Source organism: Tupaia chinensis, unplaced genomic scaffold (assembly GCF_000334495.1).
Source record: "Tupaia chinensis unplaced genomic scaffold, TupChi_1.0 Scaffold146907_1, whole genome shotgun sequence".
In the NCBI taxonomy this organism is placed as follows: domain Eukaryota; kingdom Metazoa; phylum Chordata; class Mammalia; order Scandentia; family Tupaiidae; genus Tupaia; species Tupaia belangeri.
In genome coordinates, this window is record NW_006206760.1 from 3184862 (window position 1) to 3201207 (window position 16346).

Sequence of the window (16346 nt, forward strand, 5' to 3'; positions counted from 1 at the left end):
TTTATTTATTTATTTATTTATTTATTTATTTATTTTATTTTAATTTGACCTGAGAGAGAGAGAGACAGCGAGAGAGAGCGAGCAAGAGCACACTGCCAGGGCCAGGACTCAAACTGCAATCAGCCATGTGGGAGTCCAGCACCCTTAACCACAATGCCACTTGCTGGCCTAAGCACCCTTTTTTATAAATTGTTTTAAAGAATTATTTGAGTTAATTTTATTCATCATTATTATTTTTTCATTTGACCAGAGAGAGACAGAGAGAGAGGGAAAGTGAGAAAGCAAGCTGCCAGGTCTGGGACTTGAACTGCAGTTGGCCATGCGGAAATCCAGTGCCTTAACCACCGAACCACCTGCCAGCCCAGGAGTGAGCACTCTTATCCTTGGATGCTCAGGCAGCTGGTATAGAATGGATAATGGTTTGTTCCTATTTTGCAATTTGGTCTCAGTGGGTGGTCTTAGCTGGATGGTGCCCAGAGTTCACAGGCTGGGAATTGGTTGTACCATAAGGTGTTTAGTGAAAACAGTGTTCCCATGGTGTCCCAGGATGGGGCCTTTTGATGTGATACTATTATTATTATTATTATTATTATTATTATTATTGTCTGGTGTGTATAAGGAAAGAAAATGAAGTCAGCAAAGCTTTTATGGAGAGAAATAGAGAAACTCCTGGACCGCCACCCTGCTCTAGACCCTGCCTGCTACCATGTTACTGCGGAGAAGTTGGCCCCAGATTTTAGACTTCCAAACCATGAGCTGAATAAACTTCTTTTTCTCTTCTTTTTCTTTTTAGGTTTTTGCCACAGGATGTGTGTGCTTGCCAGAGAGAGAGTGAGAAATCATCCCCCAGAGGAGATGGCCACACCATGATCCCTTCTCCATTCATATAGGATTTTGGGCACTCACACACATGCCCGGTGCGATTTCCAAGCTGCTGGGTCCAGGACTCGAACTGTGGTTGATCATATGGGAATACAGTCCCTTAACCTCCATGCCACCTGCTGGTCCCAACATCTATTTCTTAATCCATCACCTAGGTTCAGTTATTTCTACTAGAGACACAATAAGGGACTAAGATGACCCCAAGGTTGCTACAGACTTTGAGACAGCATTTCTAATTCAACTACACATTGGAAAGATGAAGCATTTTACTTAGCATTTGAATGGACCCGACTAGGAAGTCCAGGGAACACAAATTGCACCAGCTGCAACCCACGCCATACCTGTTTCCAGGGGGGGCACACAGTTCTGCATAATACTTGATTTTGGGCTCTGTCCCACTGGTCCGCATGGTGGCCACACCCCCGTTAGCAAAGGTAAAGGTGATCATCTGGCTGCTTCTACTTGTAGGAAGTATCTAAAAATAAATTAATTGATGCATGTTATAAATTTAAATAGCTACCATTTACTATTTTAGCCTTTGCACAAGCATGAAAATAATGCCCAACAGATACATGGGTTAGAAAAAGATAATATGTCTAAGAATATCCGAAAATGTATTCTATGTGAATGAAATATGAAAAAAGCAGTAATTTCTGAAAATGTGGTATATATGCGTAATAGAATACTATACAGCCGTTAAAAAGAAGGAAATCTTATCATTTATGACAACTAGATGAACTGAAAGGAAGATATTATGTTAAGTGAAATAAACCCGGCTCAGAATGACAAATACCACATTGGTATTACTTAATATGTGGGATCTAAAAATATTGAACTCAGAAGTAGAGAGGAGAATGGTAGTTACCAGGGGCTGATGGGGAGGAGGAATTGGGAGAATGTTGGGCAAAGGGTACAAAATTTCAGTTAGGCAGGAGTGAAGTAGTTAACTGTATAAATGGTACCTACAGTGAGTATTGGACACATGAACTGCTGAGAGTAGATGTTAAGTGTTCTCACCACAAGCAAGCATGTGAGATACTGCATGTTAACGAGCTTGATTTTGCCATTACTGTGTGTATAAGTAAATTAATTTTAAAAAGAAAATTAACTTTGTGTACTAGCTTTTTACCTCTTCTACTAAAGTTACTAAAATGATCATTAAAATAAAAATATATCATTTCACAAGAAATTGATCTAAATAGATTATTAATGTACTACCAGAAAAAAAAATATCTCTAAACCAACATGAAAAAGATTAATTAAGGAGGTTTTTTTTTTTTTTTTTTTTAATTTTAGGCTTCTGGCTTGTGTGTACTTGATAGCTCACAAAACACCAGTAAAATTCCAGAAGAATTTAAAAACACACCAAGGGGTGGGCCAGTAGGTGGCATAGTGGTTAAAGCACTGGATTTCCACATGGCCAACCATGGTTTGAGTCCTGGACCTGGAGACTTGAAAATCACATTGGGTACATGTGCGTGCATGCCCAAAATCCTAAGAGGAAGATGGAGGAGAAGGGATTGTGGCATGGGAGATGACTTCTCACCCAGGGAGATGATTTCTCACTTTTCCTCTTCTCTGTCTCTCTCTGGTGAGCCCATGCACCCTACGGCAAAAACGAAAAACAAACAACAAAACACACCAAGTGGAAAGAGGCGGCAGTTGACAGGGTTGCCAAGTAGTTGTGCAAGTCAGCACAGGGACAGAGGAGCAGACCTGGGCTGCTGGGACACCAGAGAATGACAACTGAGGGCCTCCAGGAGACCCGGACGACAATCGAGTCAACGTGCTCTGCAGACCTGGCCAGGCTCGAAACAGGAGGTTCAGGTGCACAAAGGGCATTCTTATCCTCCTTCCTCCTACTCCTGCCATAGTTAGCAACATTCTTCTGCCATCTTTGGGTCACCAGTGAGGGTCCATATGGTGTGAGGAACGCAAATTGGTGACTTCCAGCTGGCAGGTCCCACACACTCAGAGAAGAGGGTATGAGCAGAAACCAGAAGTAGAAAGCAACGGTCGTTCTCCCAGGGCAGGACAGGGGCATCAGCACCTCCTGGAAACTTGTTGGAAATACAAGTTCTTGGCCTCCACTTCAGACCTACTTGCTCAGAAACTCCAGGGAGGGCTATAGCACTCAGTGTTCTAACTATCCTGTGCGACTAGATGCTCCTATGAGAACACTCACAGGGAGAAAGGGTAGACCAGAAGACCCCGATTCCACTAGCCATCACCAATGAGCTCTGACCCCAGATGGGGCTACATGCCCAAGTGTTAATTTCCTTCTGAGTTAAATGACAGTGTTGGCTTATGTGAGCAGTGAGAACCCCTTCTAGTTCTAGCCCATAATTTCAACTTCCCATCCATCCTACAACTTATTTATGATAATGTCTAAAATCAGCTTCAGGACATTATAATGAAACATGTTAATTTATTCAAAAGATTACAAAAGGTAAATAGGAAAGAAATCGGTTGATAAAAGTGAGCATTACTTACAGCTTTTTTATCAGGTTGGCTATCGTCATAGCCCGTTGTAAGATCTCTGATGGCAGAAATTTCAAATCTGCCACAAGTTTTTGGATAGTTCTTCTTCCCATCATAGTTTCTAAGGTTTTCAAATAATTTTTTAATGGTGCCTTGATCATGGCAGATAAAATACGAAGCTTTGGTAATATGGTAGCCATACCTGTCGAGACAAATACACTTTCATGTAAAGGAGAAGCCAGTAACTCTCCAAAGTATACACAGGACCAACCCATAGATTCTAAAACATCCTAAAACATTTGAAACAAACAACCATCACCAAGTTCAAAGGAAGAATTAGGCATTTAAAAAGAAGTCCACTCAACTATCCCCCGGGATTGTAAAATGACTACCTGCATTTCAGCATTTCTTTATAAATTAAAGCTTTCTTGGAGCACAGCCCCAACTGTTACTTTCTCTTTGGTCTCTGGCTATTTTTACAGTAGGTAGGAAGAATTAGTACTCACTACAAAGACTGAGTAAATGTGTTATGATGACATTCCATCAGTTGGGATGCTGAACACTTAAAATCACATTCTTCGGTCAGCCACCTTGTTAACCATTAGTGCAACTGTGAATGGTAATTTCTAGTAACTGGTTAAGTATACAACAACAAAAAAATGATCTCTTAGATCTTTTAAGAAGTAGAATTCATCGGGACCAGCAGATGATGTAATGGTTACGTCATTGGACCCCCACTTAGTCAACCGCAGTTTGAGTCTTGGACCCAGTGGCTTAAAACTCATGCTGGGAGTGTGTGCGTGCGTGCCCAAGATCCTGAGAGGAGAATGGAGGAGAAGGGATTACAGCATGGCTCTCCTCTCGGGGGGCTGATGTCTCCCTTTCTATCTCTCTGTCTTTGTGTCTCTGGAGAGAGCACGCACCCTATAGCAAAAATCTCTCTAAAAAAAGTAAAAAAATAAAATAAGAATTCATCACCAAAGTAAAGGAGTAGGGAGAATATTAGTATCTCATGCACAAGAGTAAACCCCTTCAAAGTATTGCTTCAATCACAGTCTGTAGACACTTACTCAACATAGATGGCCTTGAGCTGCTGAGACAAAGACAGGTTCTTGGTTGCCAGAAAGCTGGCCAACTCCGCGCAAATGACGGCCGCACTGACGCCATCTTTGTCCAGAACGAAAGGGCAGCACATATATCCTGCAGAGACACATGCCGGGCACACCCCCTTAGGAGCAGGTCGGTATACCACACTGGGTCACGCCACACGTCTGCATGCACCCTGGCTACTGCATGTCGGTGGTGGCACAGTACTGACTGTGTATGTGGTTCCCACTTACCACACATGTTTAAGAATTTAGACTTGTCAAGTCGTGCTGGGAAAAACCATGCTGTGGGTTGTGAACAGGTGCAGTGAGGAGGCCGGCAGGAGGTGTAGTGGTTAAGGCACTGGATTCCCACATGGCTGACTATGGTTCAAGTTCTGGACCTGCGGGCTTGCTTTCTCACTTTCCCTCTCTCTCTCTGTCTCTCTCTCTCTCTCTCTCTCTCTGTATCCTTCTCTCTCTGGTGAGCACATGTGCCTTATAGCAAATTTTAAAAAAGAATAATACCAAAAGCAAAGTAGACCATGTGTTCCCATTTTACTGTTGATCTAAACCCAAATCCAAACTTTTTTTTCCTAAGATATTTACATTTTATAAATTAACTAACTTTTACTCAAGTATTTATATTTTATAAGTTAACAAATTCTATGACCCCCCCCCCATCACCTCATCACTTCTTACCAATGGCTTCTTCAAATGCAAACAAGACCGTCTTTCCCTGGTCTATTAGTTGTTTGGCTCTGTTTCCCATCCACTTAAAGCCAGTTAATGTTTCCTAAAAAGATGATCCAAAAGAGAAATAAAGGCCTTCGATCTCCTACAGAGCCAAACGAAAGGAAAAGGAGCAAATCCCACATCCACCTCACCTCAAAATGGAAGCCTTCCTTTAAGGCGATGGCCCGCAAGATTTTGGAAGACACCGTGCTGGCCAGCATGTAGGCGTCTTTGAGGGCACTGCGGTCTTGGTTCTTCTCTTTCCATGAAGTAAAGAGCCACCAGCCCAAGAGGGCCCCCAACTCATTGCCTGAAAACACTCTCCATTCACCACTGAGAGAAAAAAATGAACAAACAAAAAAAATTTACTTCATGATCTTATGGAAGATGCTAGAAGCCCCTGGGACAGGCAGATGAGGATCAAAGAAGGCTCTGGAAGACGGGCCTTATTATCCACCATCTTTAAACAACTGGGCAGAAACGGAACTGCCACTTCATGAACGTTTGGGCAGCTGTCGTACCTTAGTCAGCTGGCCTAGACAAACATGCCGTCCTTGAAGATTGCCCTAAGTAAATACATCAGGGACAATACACAATGCTTTTACCTTAACCATTAGCAGAAATAGGTCAGCAAGGTCGCCCCTGATCATAAGGTAACTTTATGTGTCTTGATTTTGGGAACGGTTAGTACTTCAGATTCAGCAAGGGTGGTGGCTGAGTATCCCTTACGATAAAAGCTCAGTCCTAAAACTGTCAGAACCCAGAGGACAGAGGGGACTGACTACGTGTATGCTCCTCTCTGTAGTCCAGGTGGCTACAAACAAATCTCGCGTATCATCGTATCTCACCTTAGTTTAACTTTCTAAACACTGAGCGAGAATTGAACCGACTTCATCTTTACCTGAATCCCTTGCCTTCAGCAGACTATCCTTAAACCATCACACGCCATTTCATACTCAACATTGGACTCTCCCTGCCCTTGAGCTTTCCCCTTTGAAACTTCACTTTTTTATAAATCTGTCTTTACAAAAGCTGTGCTGAAACCCAGAGGTGTTCCTCTTGGTGTGTCCATCCAATTTCAAAATTTCCTGTCCGACCTCAACGGAACAGCTCCTTACCAGAGCCTTCAGCAAATACTGAACTGCAGGGAGCACCAAGCAGAGTATTGCTAGGTACCTTCTTTAGGTACTGAACCATTGTAAGAAAATCGAGTATTAAAAGAGGGAAGGAGGATCGCAAACAGCAATTTCAATTCCAAATTCATCGTGGATTGATTTACTCTGCATTCTATCTGCCAATCATGTCAACCACCCCCTCTGCTACCCACAGATCAGCATCTTCCTATGTTAGAGAGGTCCCCCCAAAGGGTCAGTGAGATAGTCGTTTGCAAAATAAATGCGAAATGTTTCTAAATAAACCCAGTTTCCCTGGGAACATTTTAGGGCGAAGATGCTGTCCTTTATATTATTTCGTTGTATAGGCAGTCAAAACTCACTTTACCTGTCTTGTTTTTCAGCCACAGCAAGTCTATCGGCATCTGGGTCATTGGCTAAAACAATTTTGGCCTTGGTCTTGTCAGCCAGGGCAAAAGATAAAGTCTGAAAAAGAGAATGAAAAGAAACGATTACTTAAACCACAAGCTGAGCAAACTGCAGTCTTTAAAACAGTCCACTTATCATGAACTAAAAGAGGACTTGCCCCAAACTAAGACTGGATTTTACTTCTGGAGCTGGCCGAGGCTGGCCTCACGTGACCCCCCAGTGGACCAGTAGGTGTGTGGCTTAGCTGCTATTTCTAGGCCCTGCCTGACATCAACCTCACACACCAACTCAAATCAACCAACTCTGGGGGCCAGCAGGTGGCGTGGTGGTTAAGGCGCTGGAATTCCCACATGCTCGACTGTGGTTTGAGTTCTGGACCTGGTGGCTTGCTTTCTCACTCTCCTTCTCTCTCTCTTTCTCTGGCAAAACTCATGTGAAAAATAATTAAATAAATAATTATTTTTAAAAAATCAACTCTAAAAATGTTTTAGAACCATGATTTAAACAACACGTTCTTCATTTCAGGAAAATGATGATTAAGTAATAGAAATTATAATGTAATAGACCTCCATTTAGTTTCTTTTTGGCATTAAGGAAGCACAGTAAATTAAATGTAATCAACTTTAATGTAAAACACCATATAGATCTCAGCCCTCACATCCTGACGATGATATGTCAAATTGAAAGTTCCTGTAAGAAATGAAAGACTAGGACCAGCAGGTGGCACAGTGGTTAAGACACTGGACTCCCACTTGGCCGACTGTGGTTCAAACCTGATGGCTCGAAACTCATGTCAGGCGCATGTGCGTGCATCGCCAAAATCGCAGGAAGGAAACAGAGGAGAAATTGTGGCATGGCCATTACCTGGGGAGTGACTTCTCACTTTCCCTCACAACTTCTCGCTCTCTCTCTGGTGAGTGTGTGCACCCTATGGCAGAAAGGAAGGAAGGAAGGGAAGAAGGAAGGGGGAAGGGGAGGGAAGGGGAGGGGAAGGAAGGGAAGGAAAGAAAAAAAGAAAAGAAAGGAAAGACTGAGGCTAGCAGTTGGCATGGTGGCTAAGGTACCTGGATTTCTATATGGCTGACCACAGTTTAAGTCTTGAAAATCATGCTGGGCACTTGTGTGTGTGTGTGTGTGTGTGCGCCCAAAGATCCCAAAGGGATGGATGAAAAAGGGATTTTGGCATGGCCATCCTCCTGGAGGGTAATTTCTCCCTTTCACTCTCTGTCTCTCTTTGGCAAGTGCATGCATCCTATGGCAAAAATCTAGAAATAAAATAATAAGAAAAAATGAAAGACTAATACATATATTTCCAGTGATGAAATGATTTTTTCTTCAGCACAATGAAAGCACAAAAAATAATAAGTAAGAAAAAAGGAAAGACTAATACGTATATTTCCAGTGATGAAATGATGTTTTCTTCAGCACAATGAAAGCACAAAAAATATGTTGTCTGGCAGTAAGGATTTTTTTTAATGAATTAATTTATTTTAATTTGACCAGAGAGGTACAGAATGAGAAAGAGTAAGAGATATGGAAAGTCAGAAAGCAAGCCACCAGGTCCAGGACTTGAACCGCGTTTGGCCACGAGGGCGTCCAGCACCCTTAGTCACCATGCCACCTGCCGGCCCCTGGCAGTAAGGACATTGAAGGTGGGTTTTATAATGTAAGAAAACAATGAGGTTACCAAGACACCTTTACCCTCTTCGGGGTTCGGGTACTTCACTGTTGGAAACTCAGGATCTGGATCTTTCTGCTCAGGAACAGCATCAGGAGGAACAAGGTCGAAAGCCTTGAAAGCCGACTGCACAAAGTGATGGCCCACCCCGTGGACAGAGGTGTGCACGAACTTCACTGTGGTCTCCCTGTTCACGCTCCTGCAATCAGACACACCATGGGGAGCACGAAATAAGACAGGCTTGCAAAAGAACAGGAGCCAGCAGATGGCACAGCGGTTACGTTGCTGGACTAACACACGGCCGACCGCAGTTCAAGTACTGGACCTGGTGCTTGAAAATCGCACTGGGCACGTGTGTGTGCATGCCCAAGATCCCAGGAGAATGGAGAAGGGATTGCGGCATGGCCTCTCATTGTCTCTATCTGTCTCTCTCTCTCTTTCTCTGGAGAGTGCATGCGCCCTAAGGAAAAACCTCTAAAAAAAAAAAGAATGTAAGAAATCAATGTAATGAGAATGTATATGACAACCTAACATCTTTCTAATTCCATTTATAAAAGAAACAAAAGGTGCCATGGTGGTGAAGGTGCTGGACTCCCACATGACTTACTGTGGTTCGAGTCTCGGACCTGGCAGCTTGCTTTCTCTAACTCTCTCTCTGTTTTGCTCTGGTCAAAGTGAAGAAGAAGAAATAAAATAAAATAAAATAAATCTTAAAAAAATAAAAACACTTAAACTTACCCACTTGTTCTCAAATATGTACGTGTGTGTGTATACAGTTATCCCTCCGTGTCTGTGAGGGATTGGTTCCAGGACGCCCATGGACATCGGAATCAATGTATACAACCTTTACAAAATAGTGGAGTACATGCATAGCGTCTACGCATATTCTTCTCCATACTTCAAATCCTCTGAGATTATTCATTTATTTACTCACTTTGCTATAAGGTGTGTGTGCTTTCCGGAGATAGGTAGACACAGGGAGAGAGGGAAGATGAGAAAGTGTCGCCGACAGGAGGGATGGCCACTGCGCAATCCCTTCTCCTCCATCGCCCTTTCAGGATTTTGGGCATGCACACACACATACCTGGTGTGTTTTTCAAGTCACTGGGTCCAGGACTCAAACTGTGCAGTTGGTCATGGGGATATAGTGCCTTCATATCCATGCCACCTGCTGGCCCCCAGGAATATTTGGTTAATGTACAGACACACACACCCCTACACACATATATGAGTCTATAACAGGCCGGCAAATTGTGGTGCTAGGCTAGCCAGCTGCTTTGTTAATAAAGCATTCTAGACGGACCAGCTGATGGTGTAATGGTTACGTCACTGGACTCCCACGTAGTCCACTGTGGCTCGAGTCTCAGACTCGGTGACTTAAAATCACACTGGGTATGTGTGTGCATTCCCAAAATCCCGAGAGGAGAATGAAGGAGAGCGGATTGCAGCATGGCCACCCCTCCTAGGGGTGATTTCTCGTTTTCTTTCTCTCTCTGTCTCTCCAACAAGCACATGCACCTTACTGTAAAAATCTCTCCCCCCCCCAAAAAAAGGCATTCTAGAATACAGTGAGCGTGGACTCCCCATGACAGGTCTGAGGCTGCTTTTGTATCACTGCATCTGCACAGAGATGTTTAGAGTCTGTGTGGCTTGCAAAGCCAAAACGATTTATTATCTGTCTCTTTAAGGAAAGTGTGTCGGGGCCAGCAGGAGGCATAGTGGTTAAGAAGCTAGACTCCTACATGGCTAACCACAGTTAGAGTCCCAGATCTGGTGGGACTCTTGAAAATTACATCAGGCATATGTGCATGCATGCCCAAAGTCCCAAGGAAGAGAGTGGAGGAGAAGTGATGACAGTGTGGCCATCCCTCTTGGGGGTGATTTCTCACTTTCCCTCTCACTGTTTCTCTGTCTCTCTGGCAAGTGCACACATCCTACAACAAAAACCTTAAAGAAAAAAAAAAGTGTGCTAACGTCTCTTTAATCGATAGCCTCTAAAATCAGATTTATATATAGAATCCACGTCAGTTAAGCAGAAGGAGTTCATGAAAATGGCTGGAATGTGGCTGGATGGCATTCACTACTTACCTATGAAAGCAGTACTTCCTCAGGTCGTTGAAGTAGTCGTTGCTGACGGAGGCACTCGGGTCATGGAGAAGAGGACTGCCGTCAATGAGGGAGTCATCCCACGCTTGAGGCCATGGCTCCAGGTTCTCCTCAATAGCTCGAGAAATCCCTTTATCGTGAGGAGAGATGATCTGAGCCCCGTTCTCCCAGTAGACCTGGAGACCCAGAACACCCGCAGAAGGGTTGGGGGTCAGGTAAAGGCAGCGCCATCACCTCTGCCCCCTAGCGGTAAAGGTACAGGAGTCCCACAGGAGGACGCACATGTCGAGAAAAGCCAAAACGGGGAACCAGCAGTTAGCGTAATGGCTATGTCGCTGGCATCCCACGTAGTTGACTGCAGTTCGCGTCCCGGACCCCGGGGCTTAAAACTCATGCCGGGTGTGTGTGCGTGCGTGCCCAAGATCCCGAGAGGAGAATGGAGGAGAAGGGATTGCGGCGTGACCATCTCCTCTGGGGGGTGATTTCTTGCTTTCTGTTTCTGTGTCTCTGTCTGTCTGGCAAGCGCACGTGCCCTATAGCGAAAACCTCTAAAAAAAAAAAAGTGAGAAAAAAAGAAAAGAAAAGCCAAAACGCACCTTGTAGCCGTTATCCTGCTTCGGATTGTGGGAGGCGGTTATCATGATCCCAGCACAGAGCTTCATACGCAACACGGTGTAGGGCTGTGGTGGGCAGGACACCATCAGTTTTTACCAACACTTAGGTAAACATAGCAGGTCTGTGGTATATGGCCTATATCAGCTTGTTCCTTTTTAAGAAACAAAATGAAAGGGACCAGCAGATGGCATCATGTCTACGTCGCTGGATTCCCATGTAGTCGACCACGGTTCAAGTCCCAGACCCAGTGGCTTAAACTCATGCCGGGTGTGTGTGCGTGCGTGCCCAAGATCCTGAGAGGAGAATGGAGGAGAAGGGATTGCAGGGTGGCCATCTCCCTGGGGGGTTGATTTCTTGCTGTCTGTCGGTCTGTCTGTCTCTGTCTTTCTGGCGAGTGCATGGGCCCTATAGCGAAAAAAAGAAAAAGAAACAAAATGCATAAATACCAAAACGAGCCATCCGACATCTCTGTGCACACCCAAGCAATCTACCCTCCATTACCCTGAACTGACCGGCTGCTACGGAAGGGGAGGCATTTCCCTAGGGCCTTCTCCTTCCACCCTGTCTTTGGTAGAGCTAGAAAACTCTTCAAACAGAAAGGAGGTCTGAACCTCCATTCGACAACATACAGGCTCGCCAGAGATGAGAGAGACAGAGAGATACAGAGAGAGAAAATGAGAAATCACCCTCCAGGAGGGGATGGCTATGCTGCAATCCCTTCCCCCTTCTCCTCTCAGGATTTAGGGCATGCACGCACACACAGTCAGCATGATGTTCAAACTGCCGGATCTGGGACTTAAACCAGGGTTGGCCGTGTGGGAGTCCAGCACCTTAATTACCACACCACCTATCGGCCCCTCTGCGTCACATTCTTTTAGGGCTTCTGCCAGGACAGAAGCTTGTGAACTCAGTTTACTTTTTCAACCGCTTCCCCTTCTCCTCCTTTTCCTCATTTCGTTTTAAAGAAAAGGTAGGGGGAAAAGTTGAGCAAACCAAGTACTTTCAACAAGGTGGCTCATTGACCTCTCATGCCAGGGTCAAAGACTCTTCCCTTGTGCTCTAACTCAGTGCCTCTCTCTGCAAGGCTACTTCCCAAAATGGGGAGAGGGCTGAAGGACTCCCCCTGCGGCTACAAGTGAGATTTACTGCACACGGGCAACCTGGGATTTGAACCATCTGCTCTTCTCTCCACCAAGAATCACTGCAGTCATCTGTCCCCTTGGAAGTCACATCCCTCAGGCATCCCAGGGCAAAGAAAAGGGGAGAAGCACTTCAGTAGGAAAATGATTATGAGACACTCTCTTTGTCTCTCTCTGGTGAGTGTATATGACCTATGACAAAAACCTTAAAAAAGGGACTCGCATATGGCACTGGACTCCCACGTAGTTGACTACGGTTTGAGTCCTGGACCCGGCAGCTTCAAACTCATGCCAGGCGTATGTACATGCATGTCCAAAATCCTGAGAGGAGGCTGGAAGAGAAGGAGCTGTGGCATGGCCATTCCCCCTGAGGGTGTTTGTGTGTGTGATTTCTCGCTTTCCATCTCTCTTGTCTCTCTCTGTCTCTTAGGTGAGTGCACGTGCCCTATAGTAAAAACCTCTCTTAAAAAAAAACAAAAACAAAGTTGAATGCCGGAGGAATATTTTAAGATATTATAGATATTATAGGAGGAAAGGGAGAATGCTCCATAAAACACCAATGAGTGCCTTTAGTTACTGAAAACCCAGAATCCCAACAGCACCAAAGAATGTAAAATTCAGCCGCGTCCCATCCCTGATCTCATGACAGGAAATTAGAAAAGGAAATGACTGGGGCCAGCAGATGTCATGGTGGTTAAGGGTGCTGGACTCACACATGGTTGTCAGTGGTTCGAGTCACAGACCTGGTGACTTAACTTTCTCACTTTCCCTCTCTCTCTCTCACTCTGTCTCTCTCTGGTCAAATTAAAATAAATAAATAAAAAATAAAGTTAAATAAAGTAATTCTTTAAAAAAAGAAAAAAGGAGGGACCAGCAGGTGGCGTAGTAGTTAAGGCACTGGACTCTACCACATAGCTGACCACGGTTCACATCCTGGACCTGGCGGCTTGCTTTCTCACTCTCTCTCTCTCTCTCTCTCTCTCTCTCTCTGGTTAAATTAAAATACACGAATAAATAAAATTAAATAAATAATTTATAAAAGAAAAAAGGAAATGATTACTTACCACGAAGGGGGTTGGGGTTATACCAGAAAAGAGATACACGGGAATCCCCTGAGTGATCAGCGCAGTTGCAGCGAGTCGGGCAAACCTGGGAATGCAGAGTGACAGGGACGAGAACAAGAGAGGTGCTGTCAGGCCTTTGGGTCTGTACGCAAGGTCCACAAATCTCAAAAGGAATACTCAAGAAGGGGTTGTGGCATGGCTCTCCCCCATGGTGGGGGGCTAGCTCACTTTTATTTTTTTTAAGGTTTTTGCCATAGGTCACATGTGCTCGGTGGAGAGAAAGAGATGGTGAGAGGCAACATGAGAAATCACCCCTGGGGCGGAAGGCCACGCCACAGTCCCTTCTCCTTCATTCTCCTCCTAAGTTTTCAGGCATGCACGTACATGTGCCTGGTATGATTTTCAGCCTTCCGGGTCTGGAACTCAAACCATGGTTAGCCATACGGGAGTCCAGTGCCTTAACCACCTCGCCACCTACGAGCCTCTCACTTTCTCTCTCTGTTTCTGTCTCTCTCTCTGGGGAGTGCATGTGTCCCCTGGCAAAAATTAAAAGAAAAAAGAATAGGGAGGGGATCTGACTCTGTGGCACAGGGGATAATGTGCCGTTTGAGAGAAGCCGCCTCCCCCATGGTGACCGTGGTATGAATCCCCGGCTCAGCCTGAAACACATCAGGCAGGTGTCAGCGCCAGAACTTAAGATCCAATGGACTGGAGGGAGCGGATCATGGCGTGACCAGACCCTGTAGGGGTGCTTATCTCTCCTTCTCTCTCCCTCTCTCTCTCTTCGCATGTGTAAATACTCTTTTTTTTTTTTTTTGAGAGGTTTTTGTTATAGGGAGCATGCGCTCCTGAGACAGACAGCCACAGAGAAACAGAAAGTGAGAAATCACCCTTGGGGTGGGAGTAGGCCACGCTACAATCCCTTCTCCTCCATTCTCCTCTCGGGATCTTGGGCACGCATGCACACACGCCTAGCGTGAGTTTAAGCCACTGGGTCCAGGACTCAAGCTGCGGTCGACTACATGGGAGTGCAGCAACATAGCCATTACATCATCTGCTGGTCCCTAAATACTCTTTCATAAATAAAGAGGAAAGGAGAAGGAGGCTGAGGGGAATGAGCTAACTCCTTTGCATCCAAAAGAATGGGAAGTGGGTAATGAGGCTTCTGAATAGTGAAAGAAAAAGATGACACAAAAGGAAGTAAAAGGGAGAAATAGCGATACTTGAAAAAACTGCTTTTAGGAGCCAACGGATCGTGTGGCGGCTGAGGGGCTGGACTCCCACATGGCTGCCCGCAGTGTAGCGTGAGTCTGGACCTGGTGGCTTGCTTTCTCACTTTCCCTCTCTCACTCTGTCCCTGGTGAGTGCACACACACCCTATAGCAAATATAAAATCGCAATTAATAGTGATACATCAAATGAAACAGTTCTTTTTAAAAGGGCTTCCACTGAGTAGCTATCACATTTGAAATGGCCTACATAGTTGTCTTTCTTCATTTAAATGTAAAACCAGAATCTTTTAAAGTTGCAAACAGAATGTAGCCATCTTTTCTTGAGTTGAGCAATGGAGCTAAGGAGTGTATTTAAAGTCCGTCTATTGAAAACAGTGGGCGAAAGTGACTGAGGAATGAACAACATAAGCAGTCGTTTCCTGAAATGTGCGAGTACCTTTTGCTGCTGCCTCCACTGGTGGGATGTGCGCGTGCGTCATAGCTGATCACGACGCCCCTCTGCTTCAGGTCACTGAACTGCTCTTCCAGGTATCTGCAAAACCCCTGCAAACACCCATGGATTACAATATTTATATGGGGACCAGCAGTAACTTCACATCAACCTAAAACACAGGCTGGAATTCGAATTTCAGTGTGGCAAGGCCCTGTTGGAGGATGCCTGTCTCCCCTGCCCCATCCCTTGCTCATGAAAAAACAAACAAACAAACAGAACAACTCAGGACCATGAGATGGCGTAACGGTTACGTCTCTGGACTTGCACACAGTTGACCATGGTTCAAGTCCCAGACCCGGTGGCTTCAAACTCACGCCGAGTGTGTGTATGTATGTGCGTGCCCAAAATTCCGAGAGGAGAATGGAGGAGAAAGGATTGTATCATGGTCATCCTCCCTGCAGGGGGTGATTTCTCCCTTTCCATCTCTCTGTCTCCCTCTGTCTCTCTAGCAAGTGCATATGCCCTGTAGTAAAAAAAAAAGCCCTCAAAAAAAAAAAAAAAAAAGACTGAAGTTTGAAAAGAAAAAAAAAAAAGGTTCATGACGGAATCTGTCAGTTTTAGCCATTATATCTCCCCTGTCTGATCATAACAGGAACAGAGCAAATCTGTTAAATGAGTGAATGAATGGTTGTGAGAATTTTGATTCAGGTTTGATCCAGGTACTTCTTCACCTAACTGCCTTAGGGAATAAATGCGGATAATTCCCCATGTCTAGCCAATCCCAAAGACGAGATCATAATTAAAACAAATCAGGACTATCAAGTACAAAAGGAGCCAGCGGATACATTAGAGTAATGGAGAATTATAGAACGGAGGTACCTGGGTGGTCTGGATGATGGTCAAGTCGTTCATGTGAGAAATTCCTGCCCCCATGGCAGCGCGGAGGCCGGCTGTCCCGAACTCCATGCGGGCCCCGAAACATTTCTGTAACTCTTCTTTATTACCTTCCGCTACGAGCCGTTTCACCGTCTCCGACGTGAGCGGATTCTGCAAAACAGAAATGGAAAACATATAGTAGATGAAGCAGGTCAATAAGAAAATGAAAAACCCCTACAGTGACTCCAACCTGTAGGAAAAAAAAAAATACACATACAGGCTCTTTATTTTTGATGCTTTTGAAATCTGAAATGTGAAGTCAGTTAGTATGACAAAATAATGCATTGTTTTCTTTTCTATCAAGGTGAGCGCTTCTGAAGAAATGGAATAAACGGAGATTTGACCACAGATGAGATCCCCCCATTCCACCTACCAATTCTACATGATTGGACAGATTACTGTTTTTTTTTTTTTTTTTT

General features: G+C 44.7%; 1 protein-coding gene across 1 annotated transcript in view; it reads right to left on the bottom strand.

The window, feature by feature from the left end:
• Positions 1 to 16346, bottom strand: part of PGM2 (phosphoglucomutase 2) — a 27121-nt gene that overhangs the window by 6571 nt on the left and 4204 nt on the right. The window contains exons 2-13 of the mRNA XM_006169253.3: positions 15871 to 16038; positions 14995 to 15101; positions 13327 to 13411; positions 11105 to 11188; positions 10491 to 10684; positions 8412 to 8601; positions 6684 to 6781; positions 5336 to 5516; positions 5151 to 5244; positions 4434 to 4563; positions 3376 to 3565; positions 1224 to 1357 (exon numbers count right to left, since the gene is read on the bottom strand). Coding sequence (XP_006169315.1) covers positions 1224 to 1357; positions 3376 to 3565; positions 4434 to 4563; positions 5151 to 5244; positions 5336 to 5516; positions 6684 to 6781; positions 8412 to 8601; positions 10491 to 10684; positions 11105 to 11188; positions 13327 to 13411; positions 14995 to 15101; positions 15871 to 16038 — 1655 coding nt within the window. The remainder of the gene's footprint in view (positions 1 to 1223; positions 1358 to 3375; positions 3566 to 4433; positions 4564 to 5150; positions 5245 to 5335; positions 5517 to 6683; positions 6782 to 8411; positions 8602 to 10490; positions 10685 to 11104; positions 11189 to 13326; positions 13412 to 14994; positions 15102 to 15870; positions 16039 to 16346) is intronic.